The sequence below is a fragment of the Notothenia coriiceps genome, unplaced genomic scaffold, assembly GCF_000735185.1.
Source record: "Notothenia coriiceps isolate Sejong01 unplaced genomic scaffold, NC01 NC01_scaffold00031603, whole genome shotgun sequence".
Lineage (NCBI taxonomy): Eukaryota > Metazoa > Chordata > Actinopteri > Perciformes > Nototheniidae > Notothenia > Notothenia coriiceps.
The window spans coordinates 412667-436430 of record NW_011364304.1 but is presented as its reverse complement, the minus strand read 5'-3'; the positions used below and the strand labels follow the sequence as shown (position 1 = coordinate 436430).

The window sequence follows — 23764 nt, the reverse complement described above, 5'->3', positions numbered from 1 at the left end:
AGCAAAGTCCGTGTTTTTAACAGGCCGGTCTCGTTTTCGTGGCGTATGCAGTGCGAATGCAGTATCCGCCCCGTCCGCGTCCCCGCACCTAGTTGAGGACTTGTTGTTGTTTTTCGGCTACAAAAATAGGTCAAACATGTGTTGCTACCTCTTTGAATTGTTCGTCATCACCAGGTGACTTCTCTGGTCGATGGATGACCCTTAGACCAGAAGGCTTCTCCATGTCTCCTTTCGACCTCGTGTTAGCCCGGTAACAACAAACAACAGGCCACAGTCGACACTCACCAAAAGGCGTACCAAACCGAAATATTAGTCCGTGGCGTTTGCCAATGCAGTAGTTGCGTCGTGGTCAAGCATGAAAACCCGACATACTTTTCTTCGGCCTCGATTGACTTCCTTGGCCAAGACTTGGACGCGAGATCGTGTCTCGAACTTGGCCTCGAACGTAACCACCTTACTCCATAAACTCATGGTAGAACAGACCTAGACTGAATCGGAGTTGTAAGAGGAAGTGATATCCCTGACATGTGGTGTAATCCGGAGAGACTGAGACCAAGTGGTAAAAACAGGGACGACCACAACACCCTTTATCAAAGAGGTATTCACAGTAGTAGGTATAACTACTTAAACAAGACCAGACTGATAGAGCGATGAGAACACTAATGTAAAATGGTCGATACAAGTCCTGAAAAGGGACAGAAGTCCTATTTTATGAACCTTAAAGACCCATATAAACAGCATAGGATGTTTTTATGGGAAACGGGTGGATCTTAGATCGAAAGAAGAATAGGACGAATATGGGTATCGTAAGTCTCGGTTTATAAAAGTACAACCTGTTCAACACACAAACGGTCATTTTTGTGCAAATACCACAGAACGAGATCTGACGAATGTCATTGTGGACAATGCATAGACACGACGACAAAATGTCGTACTCCAGGTATTGAACGAAACCCCCGAATGAGAGATATATCGTACCGTAGCAATGTAGAGTTTATTCCAGGAGGTTGGAGAGAGCCGTCATGGCAAAGACTACTCCACTCATACCCCCGTGAACAGAGCACGGAATAGGGAAAGCAGGATTCACTTCAAACTTTGAAGTACAGGGCCCATTTAAGTCATGGCAAACATTCTAGAATAAGTGAATTACACAAGGTATTCCTCGTCATACGGCGATACTTAAAAAAAGTCATCGAAAACGACAATAGTTGAGAAATGAAACTATTTCAATCCCTTTTTTAGTAAGGGCGATATTAGTTAGTCATTTACGATAACGTAATAGACAATGCCCACCAACTGCACCTGCGAGGTAAAAACACAGGTGTCACTGTTTTATTGTTTTTAAACTATTATAAATTAATTTTAGTACAAAATTATACGTCAAATAGAGAAGATGTAGATTAGGTAGACGTTTGTTACTCAATAACAAGAAGTTGATACCGTTTATAAGACGAAACTTGTACGGTTAAACAGGTGGCCACGGTTGACAGGTGCCATCGTAATGAACAGAATTTTGCAGACATTAAATTACTCTTATTAGATTTATGTAATTTATTTATTATGGAACTTACGTAAGTATGCTCACAAAATGAATTACTTAGATCTCCAAATAATTCACAATTCGCAGGGATACATCTCAATACTGTGTAATGTAAAACAGTGTTTTGACTCACAGGAGGACATCGTTTGTCGTAATATATTTGTCCGTAATTATGGTTGGGTAATGACTCTCCCCAGGAAGGTCTTGGTCCTGTCATGTACTTCCTGTATGTGACCTCGTGTACCTGACTGTGTTCCAGTTCAAGACAGAGTTTATAAAAGTAATTATAATGATAAAGGGCACGTCACACCTTGACCAGCAAAATTGCCATCAGGAAAACATGTTGCGTTAAATTCCATAACTAGACTTATAAAAATAGTTAAATATAACTAACTAGTAACTTTTATTACACTTTGGAATTGTGACATGAGTCCTACTTCTTACAGAGAGTATATCGATCCGGTGTTTGATCGTACTGAAACTTTTTTACAGGTGACCACGTTGCGTGACAGGATATCATGTTGTACTTAGTCAAAGTGGGAGCTAAGAGGCTGCTCCGCTGCGGTGTGAAGAGGAAAACCCGTTGCTTTTCAAGCTCCAGCTCCGAACCGGCCCTGAAACATCGTTGGTGTGAATGAGGTAAAAGAGAACAGGGAGACAGTGCACGACGCTATCACACTAGACAAAGAAACGCTCCAGAATATTTAATGGAGTATCAGTGTAACGCTGATTGTAATGATGAAGATGAAAATGTAGATTATTTCTACAGAGTTGCTTGTGACGTACCCAAAACATACATGCAGGCTGTAGGCTCTAAGAAATCAAAAATATGGGCTGATGTAATGAAAGAGGAGATAAACTCTTTAACAGAGAATGAGACCTTCAGTCTGACCACACTGCCAAAGGGCAAGCAAGCAGTGGGAGGTCGTTGGGTATATGCAGTAAAGGAAAGCCCAGACAGATCTGAGATTTTTAAAGCCAGATATGTAGCTAAAGGCTATAGTCAAGTCGAGGGAATTGATTACAAGGAAACTTTTTCATCGACAGCAAATATTACTTCTGTACATACATCGATGCAGGTGGCTATACAGGAGGATCTTATCCTACACCAAATGGATGTGAAGACAGCTTATCTCCATGCACCAATAGACTGTGAGTTATATATGGAACAGCCCGAAGGTTTTGAGGCAAAATCTAAAACAGGGGAACACTTAGTGTGCAAACTCAACAAGTCATTGTATGGTTTAAAGCAATCCGGGCGAAACTGGAACAAGTTACTGCATGATCATCTTACAGAGAATGGGTTTTTGCAAAATGATGCTGATCATTGTGTCTACAGAAAAGAGTCTGAGAAAGAAAAAGTTATTCTGTTGATATGGGTAGATGACCTACTTATAGCGGCCAATAACAACGGCTCACTCAGTGATGTCAAAGAGATGTTGAAGAGGAAGTTTAAAATGAAAGATTTGGGGGAACTTAAACACTTCCTAGGTATCGACTTTACACAGAGTGAGGGGGAGATCAAAATGAGCCAAAAGAGACACATAGCAAAGATGCTAGAGAGGTTTGGCATGTCAGAGTGCAAACCAAGGTCAACTCCATGTGAGCAAAAGTACATTTTGACACTGAGGGTGAAGTTATAGATTCAACAGGATACAGAGAGATAGTAGGTAGCTTGATATACATTATGACATGTACTAGACCTGATCTGAGCTGGATTGTGAGTAAACTATCACAACACTTAGCAGAACCGAAACAACAACATTGGGCTGCAGCAAAACAACTGTTGAGGTATCTAAAGGGTACAATAGACCAAGAGCTTCATTACAAGAAAAGTGAGGAAAGCCTAAAGCTTGAGGGATACAGTGATGCTGATTGGGCAGCCGATCAAAATGATAGGAGAAGCACAACTGGATATTGTTTCAGCTTAACTGAAAATGGTCCAGTTATATCCTGGAAAAGCAGGAGGCAGCCAACAGTGGCGCTATCGACCTGTGAGGCCGAGTACATGGCATTAGCGGCTACTACTCAAGAGAGCATGTACCTTGTACAGTTATACAGATAAATCAACTATTTAATGTGGATACGACGAATTCAAGGTTCATATTAGGAACCGGGAGAGGGGGTTAATATTCCAAGGAAAACTCACGTGGCCTTGGTAGTCTGATTAGTTTACCGAAAGTGAAGCGATGTGGTTCTTCAAAAACAAATGATTGTATATTAATAACTTTTATCTAGGATCATTTGAGTTTCTAACGCAAATGTATGACTTTATAATCTCAATATTCAAGGTATTCTTTCGTAAATGTACACTAAATCTCGGAAATTTGGATTTGTTTCCCTCTGATTATATACCTCTTTTCCGGCTTTGCTATTTATTATTTCTTTAAACTAATAATTGAGCCTTTTAGTATCAAGCCGTAAACAGATTCAGGAAAAATGTGACCAGACACAGATATTTGCTACCATTTGCATAGAGCATTATTTAATTTAAAAGCGATACATATACAGTCAACATGGTCAGTTTCATGGTACAGTAGGCTACAGTATACGATAACAACGATGTGAATTCCCTTTTAAAATATGATACACTGTTTTTCAGCATAACTTAATCATTCAATATCAGCAGCGCAAGCATTTCCATTTCTCCTCAAATGACGTATCTTACATTGCAATTGATTCAAGTCATACATGTAATGAAGTGCAAATAAACACATCAAATGTAACAAAATTAGGAGGATCATTTCCTTTAAAGAGCAATGAGTCACATATCCATGTCTTTCTGGAATGTCAGTCTCTAGTCTTCTTCTCACACAAACATCTGGTGACATAAACACATCTCTGTAAATCATATGAAGCTGTTAATAAAGTTTATTATTGACTGCTTTTGCTTTAAGGTAAGACGATAAACTACATTCAGCTCACTTCTGGAAAGTAAGATTGTTTTCTTCAGAGTAGGAATGTCATTTTACATTCAAGGTAAAGGGATTGCCGATTCAGCCCAAATTATAATATTGGTCTGGGTGAAAAGCAGGAAACTGTGAAGGTATTTTTTCTCTCTGAACTCTCTGGACAGGAGTTTCTATTGAAATGCATAGCTGCAGAAAAGGGGGAAAAAGAAACCTCAAAGTTCATTGCAGTCATGCCGTTTTCAGTCCTAAACCAATCACATGCAGTTTCCTACAAAGTGATTTGAAGTAAACACATTCCATTGCTGCAACTTGTGAAGAAAGTCTCCTGTGTCGCACAACGATTTCCTTCTAAATAGCTTTTGTGTAAACTTTAATGGCTGGATATGGTTACACACTGCTGCTGTAACTTGTTTGGCAGGAAACAAACAAAACATGGCTCACAAGACCTTGACAATGGAGGCTTAATAAAAGGTACTCAGACTGGTCTAAATGTCATCTGAGGATTATAAGGGCGGTCTTCTTGCAATCGCTAGCAGCTCTTCGCTCTTCCAGTAGCATGCACTCTGTACACCGTGTTGTATGCATGCATTCAATAATGTGCACAAAACAGTCTTCAAATGAGAAAATGTTCTGCTCTGGCCTGAATGATTAAGTGTTTTTTTAGTACCATGAAGACATCACAATATTTACATCTGGCAACAACATTAAGAGGCTCGTGAGGATAACCAGGCATTTTGTATTGGGCAATATAAAGAAACAAAAACCCTCATTATAGTAAGATAAGGCGCAAAGGTGTGCAACAATTTCATACATGTATCAAATGGAGTGGTTCATACTCTTGTGATGATTGATGATCACAGAAAAAAGCACACAACTATTGGAAATATAATCAATAAAATACAATCATAAATAACAAAAACAAAGACAAGCTGTGCACAAACACACAACAAAAACCCTGTCACACACAATTCAGAGTTGTATTGTCTAATGAGGGGTCTCATTGACTTTGACCTCACTAAAAAGGTGCAGAACTTTTGTTCTTTACTTGGTTTAATAATTATCCTTTTGGAGTCATAAACGCCAATCCTAGCATTTCCTCATCCCACAACAAGAAAAGCATGAATCTCCCAAAAAAGACACACCAACGTTATACGATCGTAAAGGTTGTTGATGTCACTGGCCCAATGTGTCTGTGTATGTGTTGTTTGATAAGGTAAAAATGGAGCCAGAGATAGAAAACATGCTCCAGCCTGTGGACACACCTGCAGGCTAACAAAGCAGGTCCGTGCACACAGGTCTTACACACACACACACACACACACACACATATATACGACTGTAGAAAATGAACAATGGATGGACGGAATCCTCGCTCCACTTACTTCTTCCCACACTCTATGCAGTGCTGAAACTGGGCAAAGCTAAGGAACACCTGCTCCAGTGATATCTGGCTCACACAGTAGTCTTCAATCTGATACTTCTCTTTGGCTGCCTCCAAAGTGCCAAACACCTGTGTGGGAGTGGAGAATAGGGAAGGAGGTAAAAAAGAAAGCAGTGATAAATGGATGCATCTTTGGTGTTATTAAGCCTTTCTGCCATGAACACATTTAAAGCTACAGTCTTCATTTTCTGACAATTAAATCAAGTAAATAGACATTATTTCTCCTTGTGTTCACACACAGTGACTTACCTTAACTTTCACAACACATTTTTGAAAGCTAGCTTTAATGCTTTTTAGAATTACATGCTACAACTAAACTACCCTATTGTAACTGTATTTTCAACGTTTACATTTTCAATTTCTGGGGTTGAACATTTTTATTGAGGTTATCAAGTTATAGCTTAGGTATTTAAGGGATACTTTATACCATTCAGTCCACTAGAGGGAGCGCTAACACAGCACAAGTGCAGAGAAAGTAGAACTGTATAAAAACCGTTACCTGTGCCCAGGATAGTGTTTTGTCTGTCAAATGATAGTGCACCATTCCCTGGTGCTCATCCTTTAGTTGACTTCCTGTGGTGGGAGAAATATTCACAGGATTAGATTTGTTTTGTTATAGACTACTTTGACAGTAAATCACCCTCAACTGTTTAACGTAGAAAACAGAAGATCATTTTATCTGCATGTTCGATTGAAGAACAATACTTCAAAGCAGTTACAATAATACATTTTGTTCATCATAAAACATTATTACATGTATGGTCTTTTAGATTTGATGGTTAAGTTGATCACATATACAGAATTGTATCCTTTATACAGTAATGTAAATCATTTGTTTAGATGTTATTGTAATGGGTAGCCTCTGACCTGGGAAGGTACTTTCAATAAAGTCTTTAAAAAGCTGCAGGTCGCTGTCCTCCAGCTCAGCCTCGATGTGTACTTTGGCCAGCAGGGTGTAGCCACTGCCGAATTTGCTCTTCAGATGCTGGGGACTCCCGAGGCACTTGAACTGCCCGTTGACCATCACTGCCAGCCGGGTGCACAGAGCCTCACACTCCTCCATACTGGTGAGGGAAGATATCAGAGAGACAGGTTAAAGGTGTAGTCATGTTTTCTGCTTTTCCTGCATCAATACGTAGCATGCAAACTCTCTGAGCATGTATTCAGATGTTTTATCTAGGTAACATTGGAAAAACCAAATTGTAATAACACTTTGAAAGTTCATTATTAAAAATGTTACAGTACAAGTACTAGTATCAAAACATACTTAAAGTACCAGAAGTAATTATGCATAAAACAGGCCAGTAATTGTTTATTATATCATATAACTGGATTATCATTTATGATGCATCTATTTTATGTCTAGTTGGAAGAAGTGTTAATGCTAAGGGTCATTTTAAGTATAGTTTACTGTAAAGTCAAATTATGAGGTAAACAGGAAGGCAATCCAAAATGTAAGAAATAGTATTAACTAAGAGGGATATATTTAGAAAAGCCTTTTTTGTATACATGTTTCAACTACGGTAGTAGCCCTGACAAAATAAAGAAAACAACTTTTTGGATTGCATTCTTGTTTTCTCTGTAAGCAATACATCCTTGAGGAAACAGAGCATCCTCTGTCTTTTTCCTACAATTTAGAGATACTTATACTTGTTTTTGTATTGTTTTATTTATTTAAGTAGATTATCTGAATACCTATTGTACCACTGAATATTTTTCTTCTGAAGGAAAGCTTAGAAGTATGAATTAGCAAAAAATGCAAATTCTCAAATAAAGGACCACTAGCTCTGAATATCAGGTCAGTATCTAATACATCTGTGAAGCTCACCTATGAGACGTGATGATGATGGCCTTTCCAGACTCCCGTGTGCGTGTCACAGCGTCCCACAGCAGCCTCCTGGCCACGGGGTCCATCCCTGTCGAAGGCTCGTCCAGGAAGATGACCGGAGGCCCACCAATGAGAGCCATGCCTGCACTCAGCTTCCTCTTGTTACCTCCACTGCACAAGTGGATAAGGACATATTATCTACATGCACCTTCTTAACAAAACAGGGCATCTTTCAGGCTAGTGTGTGAACCATGTGACACAAAATAAATTAAAGAAAAGGCTGAGATATTTTCTTCAGTCTCCATACCTGTAGCTGCGGACCAGTTTGTCAGCATGAGGCTCCAGCAGCAGCGACCTCAGGACATTCTCCACGCAGCCGGACACATACCTCTCTGGTATTCCTCTGAGCCTTGAATACATACTCAGAGTTTCTCTTCCTGTCATGTGGTCCAACACGGCGTCAAACTGAGGACAGTAACCAATGCGCTGCTGCACCTGCAATCCAGAGATAAATGTTTTCTATCAAATCATTGACCTTTAAAAAAGAAAACCCATGGGCATCGATTGATGGTTGATTTACCAGGTACGTCCTTTCCTTCTGTCTCCTTCTGCTCTTACCTTTTTAATGTCCCTCAAGATGCTGTATCCATCAATGTAGGCATCCCCAGAGGTCACAGTCTCATCACCAGTCAGCATCTTAAAAGTCGTGGTCTTGCCTGCTCCATTGAAGCCCAAGAGGCCGAAACACTCCCCTTTCCCCACAGCTAAAGACAGCCGGTCCACAGCGAGAAGAGTCGACCCGCTGCTGTACACCTGAGGAGGGGAGATAACAGTGGGTCTGTGCCACATTGTCATATCTCACAAAGCCACACACCTCAGGAGTCACACATATTGAAACACTGAGGCTGTGTTATCACGCGAGGGGAAAAACTCCTGTGCTGCGTACCTTGCTGAGCTCCTGCATTACGAGGGGGCTGCCGACCATAGACTCTACCACCGGCTGACACTCCAGGACCCTCTTTCTCTCTTCAGCCACATCCCTGTCCTCCGGAAGCAGAGCTGCATCCTCTGTATGAGCGAACTAAACACATATGGGTAGAAAAAAAATCAACAAAAGAAGTAAGACATTGTGTGACTATGGTACGATAAAACTTCAAGCATCGATAATGAACAAACAGATATCTTAGTACATGGGGAAATCAAACATACATTTGTTATAGTTTATTATGTAGTAGCCTACAAAAGGAGACATTAATAAAGACTTCATAAACAAGATAAGATAAGCTTTGTTACATTTCATGAAAAAAAATAGACTGCTAAAACTGTAATCACAATTCTAACTTTTTTATAGAAAAAGGCATCGAGAGCTGTAGCTAAGTTTTAAATAAAACCATCCATTTCTCGATTAATCGTAATAATGAAACATGGCTTTCATAAAGGGCCATAGATGGCGAAGTCTGACTAACTGAATCCCAATATATTTATTTAAAAGACGATCACTGCCTGGTTCACCGCCATCTACCTGTTTATGTCTTCTGAACAGGGAGGTGACGAATCGCCGGAGAGTTCGGACACACTGCATCTCGATGACAAACAGCAGAATAATGAAGACTAAACCCTGTATCGCGAAGGCCACGACGAAGCGTCCCACACCAGGTTCACTCATCGAGAAATAGTTTGGCTGGAAGGTAATGTCTAGAAACACAAAAACAATGTTATTACAGCATAAATATGAAGGCTGTACATACAATGTGATCATTTCCTTTGGGTTTATAATAGTGATTCAAGACAGAGGGAAATTGGATTAAAAGAAAAAGTGTAAAGCTGTCAGTTTTGAATGTGTCGGGACATAAAATGCAATGAAAATAAAGAAATTCTGTTGGATCTGGGTGATTAAATAATGATCCTGATTGACCTTTTGACCCTGAGGTACATTATTATTCATATAATTATTGTCACAATAAAGATGAACCACCACCATTATCCCCATATATGTTTGTAATAGTAGACCGCATTGTTTTTCCTAAAAGCATACGCTTTACCAAGGGCAAACACCGACTCACCGAGGCTGCAGTTAGGTAGTACTTACTCAATATTTCACACGCCATCAGGCTGAATGGTGGACTGGAGTTGCAGAACGTGATGAATTCGTAGTTCTGGTAGAACTGGCTGAAGGACATGCCCAGGCAATAGTTTGGGAAGATCAGGAAAACCTTATCCAGCAAGTAAGACAGGTGCTTCATATGTAACTCTGGAAAATAAATTCAGAAGATATCATTGACAGGGATGGAAAGGGGAACAAATGTATTCGATTTTGTGTTCAAAAAGAGCACAGCCATGCCAGAAGCCCTAATGCTGGGCACTGAACCCAAATCTGTGAAGGGGTTGACAAGTGCTTTTTCCCTTTTTACCATTCACCCACTGCAATGCAGTGTATTTCAGCCAATTGCTTTTCAATCCTTAAAAGTAGCTCAAAACATGAGGGCCCGAGCAATGGCAACCCATTTTTTATATTGAAAGAACATTTTGATAAAGTGGGGTTGTATTTTACTTGATGACAAGACATCTACACGGCCACAACATCAGATCACCCTAAAGATTGATGCATAATGAGTGCTTTTTAGCCATTGTTGCTTAGCTCGCGTGTTACTTCAAGTGTTTTTGTAGTGTCTTGTTGAGCTTAAAAACAGCTAAGTAAGCCTAGCCTAGGTAAATAGCTTAGTTGGCCTACACACTTTCTGATGGCTCGTGTAATGGTTTTTGCTGCAAAAAAATTCTTATACTGTAATCAATCAAACTATAACTGACTAATGTTTTGAGTAATATCATGTAGGGGAAAACTTGCGCAATCAGATAAGCCTTTCTCATCTTCAAGAGTATTTTTCACAGCTGTCTGAAAAGTTGGGGCTTTCTTGTATTGTGTGCCCTTTGAAATACTCATGCCACTGCTGTAATTTCCTTTTAAACATCTACCATTGCTGGAAGCATCTCCTCTCACCTGGGATGGCCAAAATGGTGACAGACAGAAAGGTGGCCGTGCCAGAGATAATGTTGAAGATGGTGAGGCGGGTGTAGGCAGTAGCTGCACTGGAGAAGAGGAAGCTGAGCAGGTACATAAGAGGCACAACAGCCCAGCCATACAGCAGCAGTAACAACAACACATCTACCAGGTGGCAGTTGTCCGTGAAAGCCTTGACTCCGAATGCCTGAAAAACCACCTAAGAGAATAAAACACGTTAGGACAGGAGACTGTAAAAAAGCATTTATCAGTTTTTATGTATACTGCCTGGACCACTGGTGTCACACTGACCAGCATGAGAAGGCAGGGCAGCAGGAAGTTGATCAGGTCCCACAGCAGGGCAGAGAACCAGAAGTTTGACAGGTAGACACCGCTGACCTGCTGTACATGCTTGGACTTGATAGAGGACTCTGTTACGAGAAGTAGGGCAAACGTGCTGGACAGGGAGGCCATACCGTACATCAGGTTGATGGCAATGATGAAACCGGTTCTTCCCCTAGAGATTGGAGGAAAACGTTAAGAAATGAGGAGGAAGAGGTTGTTAAAAAGAAAGTCAAAGATAAAGCGAGAAATAACTAGCAAGGCACTACTGAAGTACAAAGACACTCAATCATGAAATCTAACCTTTGTTTATCAGCATGAACACTGATGAAAAACATTTGATAGCATGAGTAAAAAGTGTGTTTTATTGTGTTGCACTTTTGGAGGAGCCTGTGACCTAAGATTTTCATTGTCATATCTACAGTGTATATATTGTAAAAATGAAAATAGAAGCCTTGAATCTTGAATGAATCTTAAGAGCTCTTTTCCCTTTCTCTTCTGTCCACTCACTCTCTGAGCTGGCTCTGGGCGGTCTCAGACATGTTGCGTGGCATTGGGTAGTTTCCCGTCTGGATGGAAGCATTGGGTCCTGCTAGATGCTTGAACAGAGCATTGTCCACCAACATGAGGGCTGCGGCGGATGTATGGTAGCCTGCGTTGTTGAAATAGGCCGTCACTTCTGTATATTTGCTGCTGCTGCCACGGAAAGCCGCACCCACCACACAGCGCTCATTAAAGCTGCCGCCTTCTTCCTCTGCCTGGGTCAGGACGTAATCTGTGAAGTCTGACGGGGAGCAAAAGGGGAATACGGTCAGTGTCGTCTCAAATGTTCCCATAATCATTACAATCATATATATAGATTATGTTTTATACTCCGATTGCCTTTTACTCGGTTAAATTGTAGTTTTAGTCCTATATGTGTTAAACAGAGACATTTAGGATTGACCTTTCAGGAAGGGCAAAAGGTGGATTTGCAAATTGTAAAGGACAGGGGGGTTTTATGGTGTAATGGTGGGGATTATTAGATAATGCCTAAGAAGACAATTGATGGGTGGGACCAGTTTGTACTCTCTACTATATAGTGTGACTGTAAGCTGTGTTCTGGGAGCAGAACCTCTCTATCCTCTGAGGATAAAGTGGCTCTGTTTCTGCATTTGAGATCGATTTTACTTGTATATTGACTTTCTTTATTACTTTATTAAATATAACAAAAATCCAACTTTGTCCATGAATCTCTTATCAGTTTCTCTTAAGAATTTCCTCCACAGTGAGTAAATATTCAACTTAGTCGTCAAGCAAGGTCCCTGTCTCTCACGATGCTCACCTGTGATGTTGACGAGCTTTCCAAGCTGGGCAGAGAGCTGTGAGCTGTATGTGTTTGCCAGGGCAGAGGCCACGGGGCCCATCCCTGGCGGCAGGGCTACAGGAACCCTGGTGGGGCCGTACTGACTGAGGGCCAGCCTCAGCTGAGGGGCCTTGTTGTGATTTGGCAAGCTGCGTGCCACAACTAAGGCCAAAATGGTGAAGACTAAAGGGACCAGGAACTGAGCCACCATCACCTTCCAGTTTCTCCAGCTGTACAGCGCCCTCTTTAAGAACATGGCGTAGAACTGTTGAATGTGTAGTCTGGCCTGATGGAGGAGGGAAGGAGATGTTAAATGTGTGCCATATTAATGAAATGCAGGATATATACCAAGTTTGCTTCTATGTTTATTGGGTTTTTTTCAACAGCATACAGTTATTCTATCAGAGCATGTATCAAAAGTAGGTAAACAAATCTTCACTTTATAGAGAAATAGGTAGAGTAACAATGTAAATACTGCTTAACACCAGGGCAAACAAAATCCCACACAGACCGAAGACAAACAGACATACAAAAACAGACAAACAATAAATAAACAAATAACCAGTCAGCTAAAACAAAAATATCAATAATAAACAATAAATGTCAGTGTTGGGATCCCTCCAAAGTGCAAAAGTTTAATGAGGAATGAATGGGAACTTTATCCTCTTAACAAATTTGAAAAAAGGGCCCCATATTTTCCCAAATGTACCATATTATCTCACCCCGGTGTTCAGCTTGATGTTGGAGCAGTCCTCTGAGATGAGCGTGCCGCTGTCAGTGAAGTCAGTGACATCCGTCATGCCGCTGGTGCTGCTGGCGTCATCGGCGGTCCAGTCATTGGAGCGTCTCTCGTGTTGGTACTGTAGCGCTGGCAGCTGGATGGCCTGGATGTCCAAACTAGAATCCACTAACTTTCCCACTCTGAACAAACAAATTATCTATGGTTATCTTTTAAACAAACTGGAATAACAACAACAAAAGGGACTTTACATATGAACTCTTCAGTTTTGGCAGCAACTAACAAGGAAAATAGGTTTTTAGAAACATTACATGATGAATTCACAGAAGCAAAACGTATCCAAAACGCATGTATATTGTGTATACACATTGTTACGGCAGTTATTTTGTGTCAGGTCCTTCAAATCCATCAACGATAACAATTTGATTTCCTTTCAGCAGTTCAGTAAGGTGAAAAAACACTAGGCTGCTAGCAAACAAAGCAATTTCTGGGTGTTACAATTCAATCATCGTGTAATCAAGCACCTGCAAAGGAGGACAAATACATTCTATACACACCTTCATCTAGCCAGAAATGATTTTCCTTTGTGTCACCTACGAGTCTATCAGTTTAACCTTTCTATACCTCTGTTCTCTGGATTGGAATAACAGTATGAACAAAATAAGAAAATAAGGTTTTGGGGGAATGATGGAAAATGTGTTTTAAGCTACCAGTATGTATACGCTTAGGCTGCTAAATCTAAAATGTTTGGTCATCAGATGTTCTGGATTAGAAAGTAACATTATAAACTTATTTGAAAGAATGTAATATGTTTTCTAACGCCTTAATATTAGCAGTGTTAATATCTAACTGAGAGGGAGTTTTATTTGGCTGCAACATACAGAAGAACAGAAGGTAGATAAATAACCAAATGTTCAAACACACGCTTCCCTTGGTGTCTCGTTTGATGTTCGGTGAATGGTGGTAATGGTTGGAACTAACTGACTGCGTTTAGGTCACCATTTGGTGACTTGTAAATAATGAGGCCAACATTCTTGGCTGCACCAATTACAGTGACTACGTTCAGGCTAATTGAAGTAGCATGCAGTGTTAGCGGTTTGCAGGGAACACGCTCTCCTGTTGGTTGCCACAGATCAGGGGCGCCGTAAGGGGGTGAAAAGTTAGGACGATTCTAAGGGCCCGTGACTGACAGGGGCCCAAACTATTTTAGAACATTAAGAAAAAAATGTTTAAGTAACCAATGTGATATATTTTCATGGGGCCCAAAATCCCTGGCGGCACCCCTGCCACAGATACACATATAAAGTCTACAGGGAAGCAGAAATAAGTGCTCAGTTAACAGCAGGCACCTGGGACTGAGAGCTGTGAGAAAACGAGGCGAACCCTTCAGCCATAACTGGTTTCATGTGAATGAAATATATATTATTACACCAATGTGGCTCAATATATAAGCTATGAGTTTTAGATATAGATGTATTGTAGAGAGCTACTTTATTATGGAAACCACTTTCTTTTGCAATCAAATATCCCCTCTTATTAGTAAGTGAAGGGTTGAGTAGTAATAATAGCTACAGCAGGAAGTCACTAGCGTTAACCAAATGGATAGTAGGATTGTTAAAATACATCCATCCTTTCCATGTCAAAATTGTTTCAGTCTCATATAATCATGTTTACAATTGTGTCTGTCTTTCTTCTTTTTTCAACCCTTTTATTTACAGTTTGTAGATAATTAAAACAAAATATCACCTTCACTTTAAGTATTAATTGTGATAGTTATGGTAAGATTCAAATGAGAATACAAATGAAAATAATTGTAACCCAAAAATGGAAAAGGAATAGAGGTCAGTGAAGGGAATTGTGTATGAAGGTATGTAAAAAATGTGTGTATATTTGTATAAAGAAATAAGATGAGATGATGTCACAAAGATATGTTTGTGAGTCAATATTTAGGATTTATATTAACATTCTCGCTTTAGTACATTGGTTTAAATTGCTACTTAAATTGAAAATGTGCGTAGAATAACGAAAGGTTATTTTTGGGTCATATCCTACCATTATTGAAAATTAGAAAGACACAATCACTTTTCATATCATCCTATCTCTCCCACCTGAGGAAAACCTCTTCCATAGTGGTTACTGAAGCTCCGTAGCTGGCGATGCCCAGCTCTTCTCTGTTCATCTCCAGCTCAGCAAACAGCAGCTCAAACCTGAGAGCAAACACAAAGCGCATCGGGGAAACACATTACACGAATGAGATCACTCAATATTACAATATGAGCCCTTGATGAGTGTTAAGCGGACAAATCCAATATAAATCCAATCATAGAACAGCAATAAGTGTCACTGTGGAGTCAGAGTCCGATTAATTAACATAGAAGAATGTTGACGTTCAGGATATAAAAAGGAGAAAGCTATCCAGATAATTGCTTTTAAAATAGGTAAAAGAAATGGAAAGGTTGGGATTTCAGTTTGTGTGTATATTGTTATGAAAAGAAAGAGTTTGATGATCAGAGTATTTATTATAATTGTGTACTCAGTGTAGGTTTGTCACTAGGTTCAGGAGGTATGATTTATGGTCAGTGGTATTTCTACTCTAAAAGCCTCTTCACACGGTGTTATTGTGAGTATTCTACTCATGAACAAAGAGCAGTCTGACTCACCTGCTGGTGCTTTCTTTGGGCAAGATGAAAGAGAGCTCGGCGCCCGCACTGCTCTCCAGCGTGGCGTTAGGAACGTACATGTGGACGATGCGGGTGATCTCAGACACGTTACAAAGGGCGTCCTTTACTATAACCATGTGGTAGCCAGCACCTGGGGAGCAACAATGTAACAATGATCAATGTTCCCACTTTTAATAATGAAGTTGTATTTTCAACTCTCCTGAATGTCCAAGGCTTCCATATGAAGCAAGAACGGTAATATCAATCCTACATATTGAATCTCAAACATATCTCTTTATAATCTTTTTTCTTTATGCAAACATAAACACACCCACTTCTACACACATTCTTACACAATTCCTTTTAGTGAACTCTATTCCTTTCCCATTTTTGTGTTACAATTATTATTTTTTATTCTCATTTGCATCTTACCATAACTATCACAATTAATGCTTAAAGGTGGGGTATGTGAGTTTGAGAAACCGGCTCGAGATACACTTTTTGTTATATTCCATGGAATGCTCTTAACATCCCGATAGCAATGAATATCTTAAGTGCTTTGACAACAAATCCATAAAAAAATGTCATCTGTGGAAGCCGTAGTACTGTAAAAAGCACGACCAATCATCTGAGCCGGCCCGGCTAAAATAACTGGATGGCCTACCTGCCTGTCAGCCTTCCATCTGTGCACAAACTTATCTCGTGCCCTCATTGGTCATGTGCGCGTTCGTGTGTGTTGGAGGAGGGGCTCTGTTTTCCGGCTGTGTATTTTCAAATTCTAGCACACTCGAGCTGGTTTCTCCAAAATTACCTACCCCACCTTTAAAGTGAAGGTGATGTTTTATTTTTGGTTTAATAATCTATAAACTGTAAATAAAAGAGCAGAAACAGAAATAATAACATTTAAATAAAAAAGGATGGATGTATTTTAACAATCCTACTATCCGTTGGGTTACTTACTGCCAGTGACTTCCTGCTGCAACAGTATTTCCACTCAACTCTTACCATATTTGTTCTTAAGGAATAGTGGTGACCCGCAGCACTGCAGCTCTCCTCCTGCCATGATGGCGATGCGGTCGCCGAGCAGGTCAGCCTCGTCCATGAAGTGTGTGGTGAGCAGGATGGTGCGACCCCTCTTCTCCCCCTGCAGGAGGTCCCAGGTGGCGCGTCGAGCTGACGGATCCATACCTGATGTGGGCTCGTCCAACATGACCACCTGAAGATAGATAAGATTGAAAATAAAGGGATGAGACATGTTCAATATGAAGGAAGGATTGGATGAATAGGAAGGAATGTGAATAATACTCATGACATTCTTCACCTTGGAGTCTCCAATGAGGGCAATACCAATGGAGAGCTTTCTCTTCATGCCACCGGAGAGGGTCTTTGAGCGAGCGTGGCGCTTATCTTCGAGGTTCAGGATACGGATGGTGCGGTCTACCTCGTCTGGAATCTTGTCTCTGGAGAAGCCTTTCAGCTGGATATTGAGAAGATTAAAAAATTAATAACTCTAGAAAACAAAAACAATCAATTGTAAAGTTTGTGAAAGTTGCTTTTATGGATGAGCTAATGTATACGTTTGTACAGGTGTACCTAAAGACATAAAGAGAACACAGCACAATAAGTTTCTCTACCAACAATGAACGAGCAGGATGATAATAAACTAATGTGTATTTGCAGTTTTTTTTTTGTATAATAGATAGAAGATAGCATTGGAGGATGAAACCCTCTGTAATGGTCACAAATGCAGAGCACACAGCACACACAGTGAAATGTGTTCTCTGCACAGCGCCCGGGTAGCAATGGGAGTGGGGGGGAAGGGGGTTGTCCGGTGCCTTGCTCAAGGGCACCACGGCAGGGCCCAGGAGGTGAACTGGTACCTCTCCAAGTAGCAGTCCACACTCCATATTTAGGTCTGTACGTGGACTTGAACCGACAACCTTACGGCTCAAAGTCCAAGCCGCCTACGCGACTGCAGCGCCCTACGGACTGAGCCCCGTATACGCGACTGAGCCCCTTACAGACTGAGCCCCTACAGACTGAGCCCCTATACGACTGCAGCCCCTCGTACTGACTGACCCCTATACGACTGAGCCCCGTGATGACTGAGCCCCCTTACAGACTGAGCCCCCTATACGGACTGAGCCCGCCCTACTGACCTGAGCCCCTCTATAATGGACTTGAGCCCCCTACGGACTGAGCCCCTACTGACTGAGCCCCCTATACGGACTGAGCCCCATACTGAACTGAAGCCGCCCCCATACGTATCGAGCGCCCCTACGGACTGAGCCCCTACTGACTTAGCCCTATTCGACTGAGCCCCTACGGACTGAGCCTCCTACTGACTGGCCCCCTACGGACTGAGCCCCCCTAACTGCACTGCAGCCCCTTACGACTGAGCCCCTATGCGACTGCAGCCCCTAAGGACTGAGCCCCTACGGAGTGAGCCCCTACGACTGAGCCCCTTAAACGGACTGAGCCCCTACTGACTGAGCCCCTATACGGACTGAGCCCCCTAATGACGTGACGCCTCCGTATACGGACTGAGCCCCTACGGAGTGAAGCCCCTACGGACTGAGCCCTACGGACTGAGCCCCTACTGACTGGCCCCCCTATAAGCGCGACTGAGCGCCTACGGACTTGAAGCCCCCTGATACGACTGAGCCCCTACGCGGTGAGCCCCTACGCCGACTGAGCCCCTACGCGACTGCGCGCACGCCGACATGACCGTAGAGATGATCAGCAGGTGCAGAGTTTTTACTCACCATCATTAGGACAAGGACCAAAGTCCCACAGGAAGAGTTCCCAGGAAAGAGCAAGCCAGGATAGTAGTAGATCAAAGCTGGAGTTCTACATCATAAAAGGAGATATCCAGACCCTCTGAATAACTCACAAACACCCCCCCTTCCGAAGGCCGAGACTTCAGAGTAGAACTGACTGGGGGTACAATTAAGAGCGCTGACTCATTTTCCATTTCTCAAAAGCTTATAGTCCGAGCTAACCCTCCTCAGGGGCTCAGTGGGACTGTTCTCTTTCCTGTTGATCGACTCTCTGCCACTCCTAAAGTCCATCTGGCTTTCTTCTAACTTGAACCTCAACGGTAAAGATCTGCCTGATAGTGAGCCTGTCAATTCTGTTTTACACCAGATAAATGTACACATAGCCGTTCCATGATTGTGCGAGCGCTTCATTTGTAACCTACATCTGAATTAAACCTTGGAGTGTCTGATTATATATCAAATGGCGCTGCTTTGATTTAGGCTTTTACTAGTCTATGGATTATGATGCGCTTTGCATCCTGTGACACTTGTAGAGAACATCAACACCGGTGGTTCATTAGTGCAACCTCTACATGTATCATCTTGTTGACGAACTGTAACCTGATGATAACAGGTTTGCCCTGCTTGAACACTTGAATCCATAAACAAAGAGGTAACCCTGTCGTTGACTGTAATATACGTCGAATGTTGATGCTAAACCTCGCTTTAACAATTATGCTGGCTTGTTTTGTGTACACCAGTGGTTCATGTCTTCGCTATTCAATCTATTGTCACATGCCATATATGTACGATGTACGGTAATTAACATACCATCTATAGAATAAGATATTTTTCAGTACAAGAACGGTAGGTATGATTTGTCCAAAGACAGGGAAGCAAATCTCAATAACAATTGATGAGATATCTTGCCTTACACCCTTGCCGCTCACTTCGGGTTCCCCCTGTGTTTAGATAATAGGCTTACGCCAGTTTAGGGGCCCTTACCCCAATCTGAAGCATCAGTTTCTAGATGATCCCATGCTGTCTGCGATTATGAGTTAAATTAGCGAATCCCAGAATCAGCCAAAGCCATAAGTGGACAGCAAACTTCTGCAATGAACTGCATTCAACCGAGAACAACTTCGGTGAGTTTATATGATAAGCCTGTCCAAGTGCAGAGTGTTCCCATGTAGCTAAAACAAGCCCCGTCTGCCACAGACAACTCCTAAAGCGTAAGTTCAACACGTTCCATCTCTGTGATTTGGCTTCCTGGAGCTCAGGGTTCAAGTATCTCGTGGTGAGCAGAGGTCCGAAGCATGAAAGCCAAAAAGGCAGGCGAGCCCGAGAGCAGCTACCGCGCTCGTAGCAGCAGGACAGGCAGCAACAAAGTCTTCAAACCAGGAGATAGTTTTTGTCCCAATCCTTGCGATCGTGCGCTGCATGGGACTCGATTACCAACTCTGAAGGCCGATTGTAAGTCTCTGAGCTTCTGAGGCGTGTGTCTGACCTCCTTACTGTGAGACTCACCTGCGAGCCTGCATCGAATAATGTCAGTCTGAAGTATAGACATCAGCTTGATCGCACCCTGTGGTAGAACCTGCGAAGATAGGTATGTGTCCAGCCAACGAGTAAAACCTCTGCGAGCTGTTCTGTTAAGAGCCGACCGAGAGTGCTGTTCTGTTATGCGTCTGCCCATGTTGCAGACCACAAGATGCTATTGATGTGGGTTTCCTCTGAAAGTAAGGATATGAAGGGAGAAGGCAGCGCCTGGGAAGACAGAGCTGAAATGTTTGGCAGATGAATCGAAGGGAGAACAACAGAAGGATTCGAATCGAGACAGACGCCTCCGTCCAACGAAATGTTTTAGACTACACGCAAAGAAACATGCTGAGGAAGATAGAGCTTAGGCTGTTAAGTCTTACAACTCTGTATGCACGTCATTTTAACAGAAACATGCCAGCCTCATTAACAACAATGAGAGCAAAAGCAGAAGGACAATACATGAAACGAGCGGCTGAGCGATTTCATCAAAGAGCTGGAACAGGAAATCTCTGAGCTGAAGAAAGAGAAGCCCTCTGAGCTGAAGCCAGGTCAGTGACACTCTGAAAGACCACCTGCCCATTTTCTTCAAAACGTTCCATCCCTGAAAGTTGCTCCACCCACCAAGGACTGGGCAGAGTTAGCATCCCTCCATCATCAGATGAAGGGCGAGGGGGGCGGGGGGCGTGGATCTTGCCTGTAGTGAGAGCTGTTTGTTTCAGCTTGGAGGAGACACTCAGTTAAAGCGGGTGAAAGGAGCGGATGAGCTGATTCTGAAGGCGTTCCAGAGGTACGCCCAGTGGATGCTGACTCTTGCATCCTGATACAGCCCACATCCTAAACCATTCCTGTTCTCTGGGATGATGGAAAGGCAAGCTGAGTCATGGTGTGTAAAGCAGAATCTCCAGACTGAAGCCCACGTGGGAGAGATTTTTCGTCATTGTCATATATGTTGTAGCGAAAGCAAAAAGTTTCTTCTTCAGGCAGATTTTTACGGACGTCGTCAAGGTTAAGAGAAAGAGACCAGGAGTGGACTTTTAGGAGGGCCAGAGTAGTCGGACTCAACAGGGAAAGGAGAACGATCCCACTGAGCCCTGTGAGGAGGGGTTTAGCTGGACTATAAAGTTGAGAAATGGCAAAATGAGTACAGCGCGCCCTGCTGTATGTGTACCCCCCAAGTCTAGTCTCTCTCTGAAGAGTCTCTCGGCCTCAGAAGGTGGGCGTGTGTTGTGAGTTATTCAGAGGCGTCTGGTCTCGCTGGCCTTTTAGCATGTAAGAAGCTCCAAGCTGTGATCTACTCCTTCACTGGCTGCTCTTTCACTGCTGAGGAACTCTTCCTGACTTTGCGTCCTCTGTCCTAATGATGGTGTAAAACTTGCACCTCTGATCTCTCTGACGGTTCCATGTCCGCGAGTGGCGCAGTCCGTAGGGGCTCAGTCCGTAGGGGCTCACTCCCGTAGGGGCGTCAGTCCGTATAGGGCTCAGTCCGTAGGCTCGATCCGTTTACTAGGGGGCTCAGTTCGGGCAGTAGGGCTCAGGCCGTAGGGCGTCATCCGGTAGGCTCACTCCGGTAGGGCTCAGTCCGATAGGGGGCTCCGATACCATAGGGGTCAGTCCCGTATAGGGGCTCAGTCGAGAGTAGGCGCTCACGTTCCGTAGGGCTCAGTCCGTTAGTGCGTCCACTCCGTAGGGGCTGCAGTCCGTATAGGGCTCAGGTCCATAGGGGGCTCAGCGTAATAGGGCTCAGTCAGTAGGTGCTCAGTCCGTAGTGGCTCAGCCAGGTAGGGGCTCAGCGCGCTAGTGGCTCAGGTCCGTATAGGGGCTCAGTCGAGTAGGGGCTCATCCGTAGTGGGCTTCAGTCGTCGTATTAGGGGCTCAGTCAGTTAGGCTTCAGTCCTGTATAGGGCTCAGTTCTGAGTAGGGTCTCAGTCCGTTAGGCTCGAGTCCGTATAGGGGGCGTCAGTCTAGCTTAGGGCTCGAGTCCGTATAGGGGCTCAGTCTGGTAGGGGCTCAGCTCCATAGGGCTCAGGTCCGCGTAATAGGGGCTCAGTCGTTGAAGGGCTCCAGGTCCGTATAGTGGCTCAGTCTGTAAGTGGGGCTCGAGACTGGGGTAGCGCTCAGTCGACGTAGAGTAGATCGACTCAGGTCCGATAGGTGGCTCAGTGTCCGGTAGGGGGCTTGACTTTGAGCCGGTAAGGGAGTTGGTCGGCGTTCAAGGTCCCCACTACCAGGACCTAAATATGGAGTGTGGACTGCTACTCTGGAGGAGGGTTCCGAGTATCCAGCTCCCTGCCCCTGCGAGTGGTGCCCTGAGCAAGTCTCGGCAGGGACAGACCCCGGCGCCCCCCCCACTCCCATGCTCCCCGGGCGCTGTGACGAGATGTGAGCTGCGAGCCTAGTAACTAACACTCGTACTGTTAAATGCAAGAGAACATCATGACCTCCACTGGTGTGTGCTGTGACGTCTTGCATGGCGTGTGCACCAGTACAACAATGAAGGTCTCAAATACCTCCGATGACGATCTGAATCATATCTATCTAATAGTGGCACCACAGTACACGCAATAATCGATCTTTGCATGACAAGGGAGTGATTGAATACAGAGAACAATGGGAACACCTCATCGGTATTTAGGTCGAGTTTTTCCTCTGATTCTGATTGATTAATAATCATTCAGTTTTTATCATATATTTTTAACTTCAAGTCATTTATAAATCACTGGGTTAACAACACCAGTTTCTCAATGCTAATTTATTTTCACTTCTGCAACACTGCTGGGAAACCCAGTGGAGTGTGTGGAACGTGTTTAGAAATGCTGTACGATGTCAGATTAATGAAATGTAAAGTGGAATAATATAATTACATTAAAGGTGAAGGTTGTCAAGTTATGGGGTCTTGGCGCTGTTAACACTTTTTTGTTCCTCGAACTATAATCACCAAATTCTATAAAGTGAAAATAAAGCATTTAAGACTTTAGAAAGAAGTCTGAGTGTAATCTTATCAAAATAAAACCCAAGATGGAATTGCTCCAGAAGCTAAATAGTAGTCAATTTACCAAAGAATATAACGAGTCGTGTAAAGGTTGTCAATCATCTTATGGGTGGAGTGAGATGGTAGCGTGCGTAATTGCCTGCGAGGTTTAGCAGTGAAGAGGTGAGAGCTATGACCATAATTTTTGTGTCACAGAGGATGCATTCAAACATGTCATTGTGGTGAATCCAGTGGTTCTCCTATGGCTGTAGGACTGTTGACGTATCTTGTAGATAGAAAACAAATAAAGCAAATGGAAGCCTTTTCGAGGAGAGTGAGATTCATGTATACTTGCAATGCTATGTAGATCCAGAGCGTCCAATATTTTACACACTCTTGAGCAGGCATAGAACAGACAAGCGATAAGATCTAGCCCAACCGATACATTTATATTATATAATTACCCAATTGAGAGATGTACTCTCTGTTGTGAAAGGTTACAATAATTATGACTTTATCTAATATCAGAGATTTAGTATTTAAAGTATATTGACAGAGCCTTTCAAAGAAGGATATGAGTCATCAGTATTGTGATATGAGATTCGGTACATGTGACTCTAATGTAACTTTAGTATTTACTTGAGTTACTCGAACTTTACTTCTGCTATTTTAGTATCTTTTTGTGTCTAT

General features: G+C 42.6%; 1 protein-coding gene across 1 annotated transcript in view; it reads right to left on the bottom strand.

Moving 5' to 3' along the window:
* abca3b (ATP-binding cassette, sub-family A (ABC1), member 3b) overlaps nt 1-23764 on the bottom strand; it is a 47729-nt gene that overhangs the window by 9375 nt on the left and 14590 nt on the right. Inside the window, exons 14-32 of the mRNA XM_010788158.1 lie at nt 17391-17398; nt 17127-17282; nt 16811-17021; nt 15806-15956; nt 15254-15352; nt 13129-13327; nt 12386-12692; nt 11572-11845; nt 11032-11236; nt 10720-10939; nt 9811-9972; nt 9244-9416; nt 8668-8802; nt 8340-8534; nt 8029-8216; nt 7722-7892; nt 6761-6957; nt 6393-6466; nt 5835-5962 (exon numbers count right to left, since the gene is read on the bottom strand). Of these exons, the coding sequence (XP_010786460.1) occupies nt 5835-5962; nt 6393-6466; nt 6761-6957; nt 7722-7892; nt 8029-8216; nt 8340-8534; nt 8668-8802; nt 9244-9416; nt 9811-9972; nt 10720-10939; nt 11032-11236; nt 11572-11845; nt 12386-12692; nt 13129-13327; nt 15254-15352; nt 15806-15956; nt 16811-17021; nt 17127-17282; nt 17391-17398 (3253 nt within the window). The remainder of the gene's footprint in view (nt 1-5834; nt 5963-6392; nt 6467-6760; nt 6958-7721; nt 7893-8028; nt 8217-8339; nt 8535-8667; nt 8803-9243; nt 9417-9810; nt 9973-10719; nt 10940-11031; nt 11237-11571; nt 11846-12385; nt 12693-13128; nt 13328-15253; nt 15353-15805; nt 15957-16810; nt 17022-17126; nt 17283-17390; nt 17399-23764) is intronic.